The sequence below is a fragment of the Clarias gariepinus genome, chromosome 27 (assembly GCF_024256425.1).
Source record: "Clarias gariepinus isolate MV-2021 ecotype Netherlands chromosome 27, CGAR_prim_01v2, whole genome shotgun sequence".
NCBI classification, from domain to species: domain Eukaryota; kingdom Metazoa; phylum Chordata; class Actinopteri; order Siluriformes; family Clariidae; genus Clarias; species Clarias gariepinus.
Genome location: NC_071126.1, coordinates 14,143,287 through 14,159,890, shown reverse-complemented (window position 1 = coordinate 14,159,890; position 16,604 = coordinate 14,143,287). Strand labels below are relative to the sequence as shown.

General features: G+C 37.6%; 2 protein-coding genes across 2 annotated transcripts; both read right to left on the bottom strand.

The window, feature by feature from the left end:
* Positions 1–3,319: 3,319 nt before the first annotated feature.
* LOC128515018 (cytochrome c oxidase subunit 7A2, mitochondrial) lies at positions 3,320–9,674 on the bottom strand. The gene is made up of 4 exons (XM_053489000.1): positions 9,517–9,674; positions 7,870–7,959; positions 4,332–4,416; positions 3,320–3,513 (listed from the first exon to the last, which is right to left on the bottom strand). The coding sequence occupies exons 1-4, from the start codon at positions 9,532–9,534 to the stop codon at positions 3,455–3,457; spliced, it is 252 nt and encodes an 83-aa protein (XP_053344975.1). The 5' UTR covers positions 9,535–9,674; the 3' UTR covers positions 3,320–3,454.
* Positions 9,675–11,107: 1,433 nt separating this feature from the next.
* LOC128515019 (cell cycle control protein 50A-like) lies at positions 11,108–15,895 on the bottom strand. The gene is made up of 8 exons (XM_053489001.1): positions 15,781–15,895; positions 15,404–15,700; positions 14,489–14,605; positions 13,693–13,800; positions 13,505–13,592; positions 13,262–13,408; positions 12,397–12,603; positions 11,108–12,134 (listed from the first exon to the last, which is right to left on the bottom strand). Exons 2-8 carry the CDS (start codon positions 15,647–15,649, stop codon positions 11,941–11,943), a joined length of 1,107 nt encoding a protein of 368 aa, XP_053344976.1. The 5' UTR covers positions 15,650–15,700; positions 15,781–15,895; the 3' UTR covers positions 11,108–11,940.
* Between the last annotated feature and the right edge of the window lie 709 nt (positions 15,896–16,604).

Below are 16,604 nucleotides of genomic sequence, written 5' to 3'. Positions count from 1 at the left end.
CAGACAGCAAGGAAAGCCTGTTGTTGCACAGATTCAGCATCAGGATTTTTTTTTTTTTTTTTTTTAATCGTCATATACAGTACGTCATAAAGTTCCATTCTCTAAAAAATGAATTTCTCTTCCAGCTGAAGGCAGGCCCAATTTCCAGGCCAGAAAAAAATGTAAACAGAGACCGAAAATCATATTACACATAGTCATTATGTGTTTATAATAAAATTTTCTACATGGAGCACTCACGGAGCTTTGTATTCAAGGAACTGGATTAAATCCAGACAACATTGTTGAATCATGATCCTATCCTGTTAGATAAGCCAACATGTACAAAGAAATCACCATACTGTACACTGTGTTACTTACTGTGGAAGTCATGTTTACCGTGTTGTACCCAGTTCCTCAAAGATGTTGTTGTGATTTTGGTCTGGTTAACGGTTCAAGGTTTCTAAATGGGTTCTGCTCAGAATCTTGTTTTGAAAAAGGAAACCTTTGTTATAGAGTTTCAGAAGGACAAACCCCTTTGGACTTAGAAATGTTATTATAGCTAGAATAATGACAAGATTCACACAGGGTGGCGTAGTGGTCGCCTTGCATCTTCATGGTCCGGGTTCAGATTACCACCTCAGGGTCTGTGTGCATGGAGTTTGCATGTTCTCCTCGTGCTTGGTTGGTTTCCTCCAGGTACTCCAGTTTCCTCCCACAGTCCAGAGACATGCAGATTAGGCTAACAGGCTCCAGGCCCCCCGACACACTGTATACAGGATAAAGTGGTATAGACAATGAGTGAGTAAGTGATGAGGTCACTGTACCTGTACTGTACAGTCTGGACCAAAAATGTGAGCCATAAAAAGTCCTTCAGGAAGCCTGGAGAAATATTACTCTAGACTACAATAAAACAGTAAACTCTTGTAAACAGTCATTCTGAGGTTGCCGTATTCATTCATTGCTGCTTATGGACCTTGACTATTGTTATCACTATAAACACTTATAGAATTCATATCATGTATTTGTTAGATATGTTTCTGACCTGAAACCTGGGTTTATTGTAAGTAGGGCCCAAAGGCATTGATGGCTCAGTGATAGGTTTCTCGCCTCGATTCCCAGCCAGTGCCCAAACCCCAGCCACTGGATGCAGTGCCGGTCCCGAGCCCAGATAAAAAGGGAGTGTGCCAAGCTTGTGTGCGGTCAAATAGTCCGCTCTGGCAACCCCTTGTGGTTTCATTCAGCCAGTTTTATTTATGTTTTATACTTTAGATCACAGAAAGATCTGGATAGATGGAAAGGTGGTTTCCCACAAATATTACATTATAATACAGATGAAATGGCTTTGACATGCAACAGGGATTATAGTTATCTCCCTCTCTCTTTCTGTGATCTGTAACGCATGATATTCATACATATGCTTTTATTATTAGGAATGAGAGGAAATGGATTACACAGTCACTCTTGGTAAGTAGTTTACCTGTTATATTCCATGTAGTGTATCATTTATTGATTGATAGTTATTTATTGTACTTCACTTACAGCTGGAACCCTGGGAAAAGTGGTTCCACCTTGAATCCCCAAACCCTGCTACTGGATGTACTGTTTCATGCCGTTTCACACTTTCCGCTCCCCCACCTCAGTGATAAAGTACAGAACCATGTAACTTCTGTAAGAAACTGCAAAACCATTTTGATTCCTGAAATTTGCAGGCGACACTACGCTTACTTCACTCATCCAAGATGTGGCGGGTCTGCATATCAGCAGAAGGTGGAACGGCTGGTGCTCTGGTGCAGTCACAACAACCTGGAAACAGCTTTCAACACTATTCCCTCTCACAATATCCAATACCCCTGAGTCAACTGTGAAGTCTGTCAGGTTTTTCTGAACTACCATTTCCCATGACCTGAAATCTTACGAGAACGCAATATCAACTCCATCCTCGAAAAGGCCCAGCAGAGAATGCACTTTTTCATTGTACACTACGGTCATTGAGTCTGTCCTGTGCACATCCATCACTGTCTGGATTGGAGCGGACACAAAACAGGACAGGAACAGACTGCAGAAAACAGTAAAAACTGCAGAACAAAATCATTGGCGCTCCCATACGGGAGAGGAAACGGGAAGGAAAAATCTCTACAGACCCCTTACACTCAGGACACAACCTTATTCACCTCCTCCCTCCAACAAACTCCCTACATCCTACTGCACATTAATACTTGCTATTTTGCACTACATATTATACAGTAGTATATGTACACCTTATGTACATCTGTACATACTCAGGATCCCCCACCTGCCTTTATTTAATCTGCAAAGTTACTGAATGCCCTGGAATTACTAATGGAAAGCCAACTCAGTCTTGGGCAAACAAACACTGCTAGACTACACCTCGCCACCAGAGGAAGCAGTATCTTAATCATGATCATTCAATTAGCTACTATACATGTCTACTCAAGAAAAAAAAAAAAAAAAAGTTTGCAAGCATTGGTCATGAACAAATTCATGCATCCATCACGCCTCAAATTAAATAAGACTTTTAATTTTTTTAACTGGTCATGCAATGTTTGGTAAAGTGATCTAGTTCACTTGCTTATCTCATCACCATTTAGTTTGTAGGGATACACTTTAAATAAAACATATCGGCTTAGAAATATGAGAAGTTCACACTCTGGTTTAAAAGTATTTCAGGTTGTCAGCATTAATTATTGTAGACCAAAAACTAAACAGTATAATAAAAGTCACAAAACAGGCAATAACTTGAGTTTTTTCCTAAATCAGAAAAGCATTCTTGTTTTTACACATGACCTGAAGAGTAAGAGTCACCATGTGTATCTGATCTACTTATCCATCATTACAATGCTATCCTTGCGTACAGTAAAGCCAACAGATCATTTAATTAAAGAAAACTAGACATGTCTTTCTTAAAAAGCGTTCACACCAGACTATTTCACCATACTTTACTACTTCAGGCAGCTGAGTGGTGTTGACCAGCACACTTTGTAAGTATTAAACAAATGCATTCTTTTTGTTTTGTGTAAAGGGTTCTGCTTATTATCCTGGTGGAAACATTATGCAACCTTCGCTTTAGCGAAGAACAAGTTTCTGATGTAAACCAATGTTTCTTAGCCATCATCTCAGACAATGAAAGAACAATAAACTTTCAGAATTTCTTTGCTGAAACTGGTAGATAAAGCCACAACCTTCTCTAGGAACTGGGGATGTAATAAAGGATTTGTATATAGTAATAGACAAATGGAGCGGTGTTCATGAAGACCAATGACTAAGACATAGAAGATATTTAACAGACTAGAAAGCATTTCAGAAGAGAGGCAGGCAGGGGTCATGGGAAGCAGATTTTATTGTCCAGAGCTACATATTTGTAGATTGGTCCCACTATGAACATGAATAAATATACAGCCTTTAAATTCATTTCAACATGTACAGGGCCATTTCGGCAAAAAAAATCCAGGCGTTGTTATTCCTTCTTGTGTGGGAGCGCTGCCTTGATCAGCTCATAAAATACAAAGCCAGTTCCTGGAAAACAAAAAGCACAGTGTCAGACTACAAGTAGTAAAGCAGAACTATAAGTACAATAAGTATACAAAAAAAATAAGCAAATCCATACATATAGGTAAAGCTGTACAGTTGTCACATCGTTACATTGAAGATATTGAGTAATAGAACACATCAAGATGGTTTTTGGAATTTTTGTTTTTTTCTCTACATTTGTGCACGGATCATGTGAAAACTACTGAACTCATTTTATCTAAGTCACAGGCACTTAATAAATCTAATAAATTAAGAATTTTATTTTTGCTTCGGTAATGTTAGGAATTGCTTTCCTATGAAAGGAACACATTTGCATTCCAGCTGCCACTACTCTCCTCTGTAACTTCATTATATTATACTTCCCAAAAATAAATAAAAAAATTACTATTCTGAGGTTGAGGCTGGATTTACTATTTCACTAATTAATATGTTGACTATTTCAGACTAGATAAAACAGTCCCACACAGTTTAAGATTACTCTGAAGAAATGTACATCCTTCACTTTAATGGAACGTTATCCCCATGTATGAAGGCTTTGAAGGAAGAAAATACTTATGTTATCAGCCTGGATAAGTTTGAGATGCTGCTCTGGACGGTGCGTTCTGCGTCAAAGGAAAGTCAGTCACTAACCTATTATAAGGTGGTATCTGTTAATACACATAAGAGTCAGCGCTGGCTGAACTCACCTCTAGCTTTAATGAATTCGACTGAGCCGATGCAACAGTTTAAACCAAGTGAACCCACTTTAAGAATTTTAAAAATAGCTCAATGTCTGGAAGATGAAGTAAAATCTCATTACATACCCAAGATGGTGAGGCCCATTGTGGTCCGGTACAGGATGGCGTCACCGGCTCCACCCTTCAAATGAACTGGTACACCATTGTTCTCCTAAAAAATAGCAGATTAATATGAGTGATGCAACAAAGTCATAATGCTAACTTATTATTTTATTATTATACCGCAATGCCAAGTGTCCCAGTAATCGTTTTAGTCCATTTCTATTGATGAAAAACACCTGGATTTGAACACCCTCAAATGTGAGCAGAAGATTTCACAGAGATGGGCGTTCTTGATTTTCTGATTCGTGATTTTGACAAATACATGCGCATCCACAGAATGTTTAACTACTTCTAACAATCACAAAACAATAATTCGAGGCACTTTATTACCAAACAAAGTCTTCAGTGGAGCCTGTTAGCGGTTTAAATAAATAATAAAAAAAATAATAATAAAAAAAAAGCAGGATGATTGAAAAAAAGAAAACAATTTTAAAGCAGCTACTCCAAGAATAAAACCCAACAGTAGTTAAAACACTGATTACTCTATAGACTACTAGCATAAATTAAATAACTAATAGTGTGTGAAAGCCTGTGTGCCACTACTTATTCTACAGTAAAGCACTGCTGTTAGACTCATTCAGCACACCATACACAGGTTAGTGTATTAGAGCCTTATTCAGCTAAGATATACTTATCTGTTGGAACGGATTCGAGAGCAACAACCTGAGTGTGAAGTGAAAACACACACAGACTTCTAAACAACTTTCTGACTGATCAGATTAGCATGCTTTAAATGATCAGCACTAGAATACTAAATGTCATGATGCGTTTGTGGCTTCTGGAGATGACATGCGCTCATGAACAGATCAAAGACAGAAGAACAAAAAAAGGTGGGGCAGAGTTATCAAATTAACACCCACTGTCAAAATATTATTGAAATTAACAACACAAATTTGACCATTTTAGATTGGTTTTGATTTGTCAATTAAGCTGTTGAGTTTACATACATGTACATTTATACCTCATATAACATACACTGGCTGGCACTAAATAAATAGTGCGCCATTTTGTTTGATGCTTTTAGCCTTGATTACAGCACACAATGCATTTTCCAGTTCATGTGTGAAAATGATTCCTCATACTCCCAAAACCTCTGTCTCACAATTTGAGTGCTGATGTATGTCTAAAAGAAAAAGTATATTAATAAAATCCATAGATGTGATAGCCTGAATGTATTTATTGACCGGATTTCAGCTTACTTCATTCTATTGCCACATAATGTTGCTGAGCCTAGACCTGACCAACTGAAGCAACCCCAGATCATAACACTGCCTCTAGAGGCTTGTACAGTGCCCTCATTAGACCACATGACCTTTTTCTATTGCTCGAAAGTCTAGTCCAAGCTTTTTTCCCCCTAATTTGTCTCACTAACAAGTCTTTGTTGTTTATGGCCACACGGCTGTTTAGTCTCAATCCTGTAACTTCTTGTCTGTGTGTGAAAAAGCTTTCACTTTCACTATTAACCCTAGCTGTGATTCCTTCTGATTTGCTTCTGTCACCAAGTGTTTAAGTAATCTCTGATCACAACAATTTTTTTTTCTCCCTGACTACATTTCTCCTGTACACTTGACAGTTTCTCAGGTTTTTTTTTTTATATAATGCACAGGACAGTCCTTAATCCAATTCCAGGTCATTTTATTGTTTTCTTTGCTTGATAGAGAGTAAGAATGAGGAAACAATAGTAAAAGTAACTGATTTGTTTTACAGAAGTATGAAGAGATTTGCGAATAAATAATCGTGTTGGCACAGTGCTACACAATAAGAGGCACCGAACAGACTGTTTTTCAAAAGCAACTCAAGTTTTCTCTCTTTTTTTTTTATGCCATGCACGCTACAGTACTACTGCTATACTCATGGCGAGAGTCAGTTTTTTTTTTTTATTTAATATTAAAACCTAGACAAAGTGTTTAAGATTAATTTTTAAAACTAAATTTGAAATTACTTGTTTTAACAGAAAACAAGTTCCAGTTTTGTTTAATGTTTTTTTACTATATCATACCCTGTGATGTTTTATTGCTCACATAGATGTAAGAATAAGGTTTTATTTTATTGCCTGCACTCATTTAGGACTGAGGTTTAAAATCACTTTGTGTAAAAGGGTGAAGATGAATGGAAGAAAAAGTAATTTCTAATTCAATTTAGTAAATCACAACAATAGTTGAGGATCAAGTGTTGATTATAACCTAACAACTACTGAACACACATTCTTTTCTTTAAGTCAGAGGTGTCAAACTGGATCAAGAAAGGGTCATGTGGGTGCAGGCTTTCATTTCAACCTATCAGAAGCCATGCCTGTTTAATTAGTTGTTCTTGGCCTTCAACAGACTATGAGGCGTGACATCTGCTTGGTTGGAATGAAAGCCTGCACCCACATGACCCTTAGTGGATCCACTTTGTCACCCTGGCTTTAAATAAAGACAGACTGTAATCACCGTAAAAAGTTGAAAATGTTGCCTCTAAGAAAGATATTTGTGTTACTATTATTAACGGATTTGAAAGGTGAGACACTTGCAGTTCATGTTAACTCTAATTTTGATCAACATGCACAGGTTTTTAGTCCTGAGTCAAGAAAAAGTGGGGACTATCAGATTTAAGCCCAATCCCAATTCTACCCCTTACCCCTACACTTAGCCCTACCCCTCCGTTTGGCACGTTCACGTGAAGGGGTAGGGGTGTCTCATTTCTCTTTTGGTTGAAGGGGTAGGGGTACGGGGAAGGGCTAGATAGCCCTCCAAACAAAGATTTTTCAGGACCTCACTTCAAACGAAGGGCTGAGCAAAATTTTCAACATGGCTGCTCACTCGAACAAGCAGACCCATAAATGTAACTAATTTTTGCCATTAATAAGGATTTTTATGACAATTTTTTACTATATGTATATTACCTTTAGTTTTGTGTTTATGGTGATGTTCTGTAAAGAAACGTTTGCAAAAAAATCGCTAAAGTTTGCTAGCGGATAGCACCGATTGCACTCTATTACAAAAATATATATTTTTTTTATGTCATATACACTTTACTGCATGCTACAAACAAATAAGAAAGTTCAGTAGCACGGCAGTTTGCCAAGCATTTGATAACGCATTGTTTTGCTTACGGCCATATGTGTACATGTAAATGAACGGATACGTATGATAACGTATAACAGTGTTGTAATGGTGTTCCATTTCTTAGGGGAAATATTTTAACCCTTCCCCTTTACACTTCGTTTTAAGAGACAAGGGGAAGGGGCGAGGGGTAGGGGAAGAAAATAGAATTTGGATTGGGTTTTAGTGTTTCATCAGTTTTCAAAGGGAAAGGATGGTGAGGGATTGGTTTTATGATCTCCAGACACAACAAAAAAAAAATTATTGTATTTTATTTATACACATATATATACACACATACACACACGTTTATATTATATATAAAACATAATGACAAAGACCAGACACAGAAGAGTAAAATGTGTGCATCATGTGTGGACATTATTCTCCTTTAGAATAGAATAATCTGATCAACTCACCTGGAACAGCTTTTGCTTCTGTGGTACTTTATTCTCCACCTGCCTGCGAACGCTGCTAGTGAGCGTCCGCCGGGACACCTGCTGAAGTCTCTGGAAACACATACAGAATAAATATTAAAGCACTGAGCCCCATTTCCTCACAGAATTAGCTGAAGTAAACTGTTCCTGACTTTACATGATTCTGGATTTCGTCTCATATTTAAAGTCAACAGATTTTGAATTATGGCAGCACATTGATGGTAAAGGGAACACTGCCTGAGCTCACATTTTATCTATTTGTGTCCACCTTCTATAATTTCAATATAATTATGATACCTAAAAATAAAAATCACAATAAGACTAGAAAACTGAATCGAGGTAGAAAGCATGGGACGTTTTAACAAAGTCTGATCTGGAAAAACAACTTTAAGAAAACAAGGCCTAGATACATTGGCGGCAATGTAACCAACCTACTGGATTTCAAACACCATTAAACAATCAGGAAGAAGAACAGGTAATTTCAAACAAGGTGGCGCTATTAAATCTTACTGGATTCTAATATCTGATGTAAAATAAGAAGGGAGGTCCAAGTGATTGCCGTTACTACTCGTTACACAATACTGATTTTTCCATTTTGTAGTGCATGATAGAATTTGGGTAAGATGAGGGTTTTTTTTGTAGTATGTTTCTATTTCTCTGCATGAACTCGATACATGATGATTTCACTGCGTCAGTCAAAATTTTGTCAGCTTCTAGGTTCTCAAAGCATAACCAAGTGACTCTTAAGGCTTTTTTTTATTAGCTCCATTATTACATAAATATTTTTTTTGTCAGACTGAAATCAACTGCCAGTTTTTAAAACAAATTGAATCTTTTATTAGAGGACCATGATCATGCTGAAATGGATCAGTGGATAAAATTAAACTGTTTCTAAGGAGATGACTGAAGGCAGTGTGGCCATACATGAATTGCCACACAAAAGAATTAGATATGTAACCCCTTCTTATCCCTCCGCCTCATTTCCAGAGGTAACTTGGGTCAAGGTCCTGTTTAAACTGTTTTTCCCCCTGCTCAGTTTTTAGCTAGATAGTTTGAGGAACCACAAACCACTTTGACCTTAGTCTCTCTGTGTGTCTCTCTCTTCTCCTTCAGCTTTTTATCATAGTTTTATATATAATTTTTTAGCATTGTTTTATTATTTCTGCCTTCCTATCAGGGTTTATCCCCCTCCCCTCTTATAAAAGTTAAAATGCACTAATAACACTATAAACCTTGCCATCTACCCAAGCATGGATGCTAACAGTTTACACAATTAAAACCATGAGCTTAATATATTCAACATATATCGTAGCTAGTTCTACATAGATTTTTATTGAAATTAGATTAAAAAAAAATTTATCCCTTGTTGTTCCTTTGTAATAGAGTATTAAGAAAGCTAATATTGACGGTTAATACCTCTGAATACTTCCTGTTTCATTCTAACCCAATCACACTCACTACAGCAAGTTCATTCTGTCCTTCAGGCCTCGTGAGCTATGCAAGTCATTACCCAGGGAAATAAATCAGCTTTAGCGGAGCTTAAAACTTATCTTACTCCAAGGAGCAAATAATTAAAATGAGATTAATGCTTTTACAGCTGATAAATATTTTTTATTGTAATGAACCTACCGCAATATGCCTGAACATTATCTCCGGCTCCCGCTTCGTCTCTCCAGCCAAGGACACTGACACGGAAATACGAACTGAAGTCCTAAACGTCTTCCTGCTGCCTATATATGAGCACTACCTGGGTCATAACAGAAGCTTCTTCTGCAGTCTACAGAGTGCAATACAAGTCTCAACCCAAGATATTCGGATGGAACCGGTGTATTCGGTGTGCCCTAAATGTGCATGATCGCCACCTGCCGTTCTGGCGTGATAATGCAGTTTTCTTTTTAAGGGTTATGTGTTAAATCTGTTATCAACTGGAATCGCCAGTAACCTCTCGATACGATACTATCACGATACATCTGTGCCGATTTGATTACAATTGCGACTCTATAAGTATCACGATTTTATTAAATATCCCGATTCGATATTACATTTTTCCCGATATTGTTACAATTTTAAACCTTTAAAAAAAACTTACTTTTTGCTATTTAATTTTATCACCTAAAACCAGGCACAGCATTTAAACAATAAAAAATACAGTAATTACAAATACAAGAGTTTTGCATTTACCTGAATAACACGTATCTCTGTAATTTATCGTAAGTATTATTTCTAAAACACTAAATTGACTCCTAACTCACAGGAGGAAAATGTGACGAGTGCGCCACCTGTAGGGTTATAAAGAAACTGTGCATTTTATCACCTCAAATTCCTCCAAGTCTCAAAACTCAACCTCGCGACTACTAATGTACACGTATTTTTGAAGGATTAGCGCTTGTCATGTTTTGAGACAGGTGTAATTGTGTGTAACGTGTGGGTTTGAGACTAATTCTCTTACAGAATAAGGTAAAAGGCAGATCGGAAGCTTTTAACCCACATGAGTTTTGATAACGTAAATGTGTTTCTGTTGCTCCACTCGGAATCTTTTATACGGGAATTGTTTATATCTGAGGCTGACCGGCCGATCACTGGTCACGTTGATCAAACTGAAAACCAGCCAATTCTGGTCACCGACCGATCAACCAGTTCATCTCTATTATAAATGTAAAATGTGTTTTTGGAGTCAGTGTGGTGATGCGTGAATCATCACACAAAATAGGGGGGATTTATAAAAATAGAGGGATTTTGTGTTCTTCCTGTGTTTGGTGGGTTTCCTCCCACTATTCAAAGACATGCAGATTATGGTAATTGGCGTTCCCAAATTGCCTGTAGGGTGTATGTGTGTGTGCATCCTGCAATAGACTGATCTCATCCAGGGTGCACCTTGTGCCCAAAGTCTCCTATGGAAGGCTACAGAAGATGAAGATGAGAGATTTACGAGTGCTTTATTATTTCCTGTCTGTCCAGTTTTCTCACTCCCTTATCTTTACACTCTACTCCAATAGCTAAAACTAAAACTTCCAATTTTATGCTGTTGTTGCCATTGTACAGGTGATCTCATAGATCATGAACTAGGGGGATCAGGTTTTTAAGTTGCCATTGTGCTATGTACCTCACACCTGTGTCAGCACAAATATTTTAAATGGGTTTAGGGCTAGACTTTTGAAAATATATATATTTTTTGAGACATATGCATGAAAAACTGAAATAAAAAACACAAAAATGCGTTTCTGTCCAAGTTTATTTTCCGGAACCGAAGACACACACAACCATAAAAGTGACCAAAATGAACAACAAAAAGCTGTGCCAAGTGCAAAAAGATGGACATGTCAAGAACATAAAAACCTGTAATGCTCATATAAATCTTAACCAAAACTAAACCAAAGCACCACTTAAAAAAATAAACACTGAGACACACAAAAGAGTGCATTTAAATAATACACACAACTAGATACTAAGATATCTAGGAGCGCTCTAGACCATATAAGGTATTAGTTTTGGTCCATCATTACTTGATGAAAAGGAACGTTACACTGTATAAACTTCAGTGCTTGCTATTAATTCAACTTGAGTTAATCAGCCAAGTCAATGCATTCACTGAAGCTATAAGGCTCATGTTAAAGATGCTGACCTAGTGGATGACGTCTTCTATATCAATCTGTTTATGCAGAAACACTTAAGCAAGCTTTGACAGTTACAGCTTATATACATTCACTCTGTTTAGTCAAGTCAATGTTTTTCTTGCGTAGTAATCACAATCATCACAGCCTGTTCAAATATATACACTTAAGATTATAGAAGCCTGCTAAAATGTAAAAATACTTCCTAAAAATAAAATCGTGACTTAATACAGAACATTATTAACCTCTTTGAAAATAAATACAGTAATATAATTCAAACTTAATTCTCTGCAGTGCTACACTCCAAGCACGATACTCATATATATATATACTGCATATATATACACACACACAAACACACAGGAAACGCATACAGAGACAAGCTCAGATGACAAGCGGTTGGTCTTCATCATGCATATGGCATGCAGCAGATCACACAAAGTTAGTTGGGAATGTCAGAGCTGTTGTTGCGGTTTCCATATTTGTGGTGGATGAAGAGCAGGACGACTCCAAGGAAGAAGCAGACGGAGCCCACGGTGATGTAGGCGATGCCCAGGAACGGGTTCTTCCCTCCCATCCACGAGATGGTGCTGAGGATCATGCGCTTTCGGCCGTCGAAGCTACGCACGGGATAATCTGATAGTGATGCGTTAGGGAGCATAACACACGCAAGCATTTAGACTCCAGTACTTCCCTTCACTAGTTATAAGCACAATTTTAAGTAAATAATTGTAGGTATAAAAAGAGCAAACACTGCCTCAGTAATCAGGGAAAAAAAAAAAAAACTCAGCTATGAGATCTACAATTCAACTTGAAGTTAGCTGCATAACAAGTGCATTGATTTTTAACCGATCATCTACTGATACTCTACATAATGGCATTAGAACTGAAAGGATACTGTAAGTAACTTCCAGAGTGTAGTTTCCTCTTGGGAGGGTATGGGTCTTGCTGTCCTTCTTCTGAATGATGCGATAGAGTTTCCTAAATGTCGGCAGGGCAGCCGTTCGCATCCATACGATGAAGTCTTCATTAATAAAGCCATTGTTTTCCGGTTCTGAGTCAAGTTCAAAGACAGGCTTACGCCAGTTGACAGGTTTCGCAGTTCCTGAAAGAACAAGAGATTTTATTTAGAAAAGGAGACAATGTAAAAAGCAAATGTGGAATGTCAAATTAGACGTCTTTAACTTCCCGCTGAAATAAAGATTCTTAACTAAAAAGAAACAAAAAAACCTTCACAGATTTCCTACTCTGGACTGTCTCTTTAACTCAGAGATTAAATTTTCTCTTACATAGACAAACTTACTGTATATACAAGTATCTATTTTAGATCAGTAAACATACAGGAAAAAAATCACTTGTTAAACCGATAACACTGACATTACTAGTCTTTAAGCTACTCCTCCTATTACTCTGTATACTCAGCACATAGTTTAAATATAACATTAGAATCAAAAATGTTCAGGCTACAGACTCAATGCAAAGTGGAGTTTTACTTTCCGTTTGTAGCTAAGTTTCTTTAAAAACATCCCAAGTGTTTTATTACTCTTTCACAGCTTTATTAATCCAACTACTCATTATTTAAACTATAATTTTTAATAAAATGTTACAAAAGAAATGCTAAAATTACAGTGCATGCTCTGTAAAATGCTGTCTGAGCCACGGCTGGAGATCAGGAAGTGTCCTGAATGGTAAAATTAGTTTAAATATCTCTAAAGCAGGTCCAGAATGTGTTGCATCTTATTCTAAAATGAAATATCTCTCACCTTGAAAAACAGTGGAGAGGTTACTACTACCACTAATAGGGTTCCTGAACTTCACGTGCTTATCCGTCCACCAGGCGATGCCCTTCTTTACCAACGGAATTGTGATCCTGGTTCCATTGGGATCGAGATAAATCAAGTCAAGTGTGTCTGTGTGAAAACCAGGAAAAAAAGCAATCAACTTCACTGATCAACACATAATGTTTCATTTACTCTTTAAAATTACTAAATTCCTTCCTGTCGTACCGTTAAACATGCTGTTAGCAATGGCACCACAAGGGGCAATAGGGGTGGTTCCAATCAAGCGGTACGGCTCACATTCTTTACTCGGTTCCTGTGGTGGAAAAACGAGTCGTGAGGAAACAATCTAATCTAATGCATGGAGACATGCTCACATGAGATCATACAGCTACAAAATGGAAATATATTCATACCTTTAGAGATGAGGTGTCCCCATTTAGCTGGCTGTCATCTCTGGATTTCACATAGCGACGATGGTTTTGGTAAAAGTTCGAAAGTCCATAGTACATAAATACGTTGCTCTGAGGATAAGGGAGAGAAAGTGTGAGGGCACTTTGTTTTGGAAATTGTAAAGTCAACATATACTATAGATGTTAATTATTAACCCTTAATCAATGAATTGCTGTTAAGAAGCCATGCTCCTTACATGCCTGCTAATAATTAATTTGAAGAACACTGAACTGAGTCATACCTAATTTAATTTCACACTAAGCTCCGTCACAAAACTGATTGCTGTTGTTCTAAATTACTTTCATCAAGCCAACATTTTAACAGCATGAAGTGTCATACGTTCAGAAACATATTTACACGCACATGCAAGTGTGCGCGCTGATAACTATTGGCTGAGTTTACTTAGTTTGGCAAATGGGCCCCTTAATGTATTGACTTTGTGTAATATATGGGTTGTAATGTGTGGATTGCAACAACAAAGATAAGCTTTAAATAACTCTCTGAGGAGAACATATAAAACCCTGCACTAAACAACATTAACTTGAACATTAACAGTAACATCACAGTATATCACATGTTCAGCCGTGTGGCATTAAAGTGAAACAGGAACTTTTCTGTTGTCATTGTCCTACAAGCCTTAGTTCCTTTAAACAGTTGAACATCCTTTGCCTAAAGAACCTTTAAATACACATATACATGCTAAATGTCCATAACAAACCGCCGTATGTAGTATGAGAACTTAAGCCAAAGTATGTTTACCTCAAAGGGCTGCTCAAGAGAGAAGGGCAGCGAACATTTACAAGGTGATGTGCTGTTCCAGCTGCTCTGCGAACAGTTGTAGCATGGACTTGAGGGGTCTACCCCTGTGTAATCAATCTGTTAACAAAAAAAAGATGATGATGGAGTGGAGTGGCAGCCTGATGTAGGACTATGGTTATAAATATTTTAAAGAGCAAATCCTTAATTTCTGTTAGTTTTTCCTTATTTGACAGGCTCCTCCGACCTAGCTACATTTAACTTTTATAAAAACAAATTACTTATAGCAACTGTATACAGCTGTTATTTCACCAGCACTCTTTGGGTTATTGCTTTTTGAAGTTCTTCTTCTTTGTTGTTTAACGGTGGTTAGAATACAGTAGGTTTGTTACATCACCACCAACTGTAGATCTCATTCTCTCTCGTCTTACAGACCAGCCTTCCTTAAAATGTCTAATGCATCGTTCCCTGATCTTGTCTGGAACTCTTCGTCTGCTTTAGCTGGTACTTCCAGACACTTTCTTAACTGCCACCTTCAGATCCCTCTCTCTTTCAGCTTTTCTGTCCCTTAAACCCAACTTTACAGTCTAGTCTCCCACAAAAACGACTTAAATGTTCCCTTTTCCCAATCAGTGACTACCCACTCTATAAGACTCTTAACATTGCCTTCTGCAGTACCTAGTTCTTTTAATTGTGCATGGAACTTTGTGCGGAAAAAAGAGCTGAGTCACCGGTAATAAGACTTGTTTCTTAGAGAATTCCATCATCCCACCATCGGTGCCACCTGGGAGCCTTCGCTCCTACCACCGTTTCAATCATTATCACCTTTAAAATGCTTTGGATATATTTACTGATAAAAATACCACAAAGACAGCCTGTGATAAGTAGAATTAGTCCACATTTTGTGTACACACTCACCTCAAACTCCTTGATGTTGTTGGACGTCACGTACAGCCCGATACCGATGGGAATAAAGATCAGGCCGATAACGAAGAACGCCGGTAACACCGTGCCAGCCGTGAGGATAGGCTGCCACGCCGGTAAACGCTGCTGCTTGAAAGCCGTGTTATCCGGTTTTTTACTCCGGACGGCGTTCCCAGTCGCCCCCGAAGCCCCGGGATGATGGCCATCTTCCTCCTTTGCGTTGTAGCCGGACGCCATCATGTTCGCAACTGAAGCCAACACTAGCTTAGCTTAGCTAGGTGGTTAAATCAGCTGAAATACGAAGAGACACTTGCTAGTAATAAAGATTTAAATTTTGTTACTGTTATATATTTATATGTATATATAAATACCTGTTAGCTACCGGTGTATAACCCCTCAAAAGCCAAATCCGCTGTGTGGTGTTTATTTCCCTGTTTAATCGGGGTGGCGTCTTTCCGGAAGTTTTGACACTAACCCGACGTGATGACGTCTGGCAGCCGGGGACGTCGCCGTGCGTAATGACGTCGTTCCGGCAGACAAACTTCTTCCTTGTTTACTTCATCACTACCTAAAATATCACGTTTTTATCTTTGAAATACAAACCCTTTGAAACTCTTTAAATCTAATAGAAAACCACAATCCTTTTCTTTTATTGTATTGACATTCAGATTTAATTAATGAAACACTGTGATTTTTTTTTTAATTTTCTGTTATTTATTTATTTTCTTTTTGCTGTTATTTGTCTGTTTATTTTTGGTATTGTAGGAACTGTGTTTATTGATGTTATTTATTTACATATTCTTTGTTAGGTTAGCTTATACTGTATATCCTCTTTTTAACTTTAGATAGTTTATTGTACAATTCATTTTTTTAAGTTGCACTTTTATTCTTTCAATATTGTGAGTGTATTTTTTTATCATTAACAAAATAAACAACAATGATAATAATATAAATAATAATAAAAATAATCATTTTCTTTTTCTTCTTTTAAGCCAGCTTCTTTTAAATAAATTATCAGACTTTTACCTATTTTCCAGGTCATCTTCCCTAGGATGTTTTCTCTTGTTGTTTCTAGACCAGCTTCTTGCGTGGTTTCCCTGAGGGTGTTCCCGTATTATACTAAGACTCTGGTTTATGGGCAGTGGTGGCTCAGAGGGCTAAGGCACTGAGTTACCACCCAGAAGATCGGCGGTTT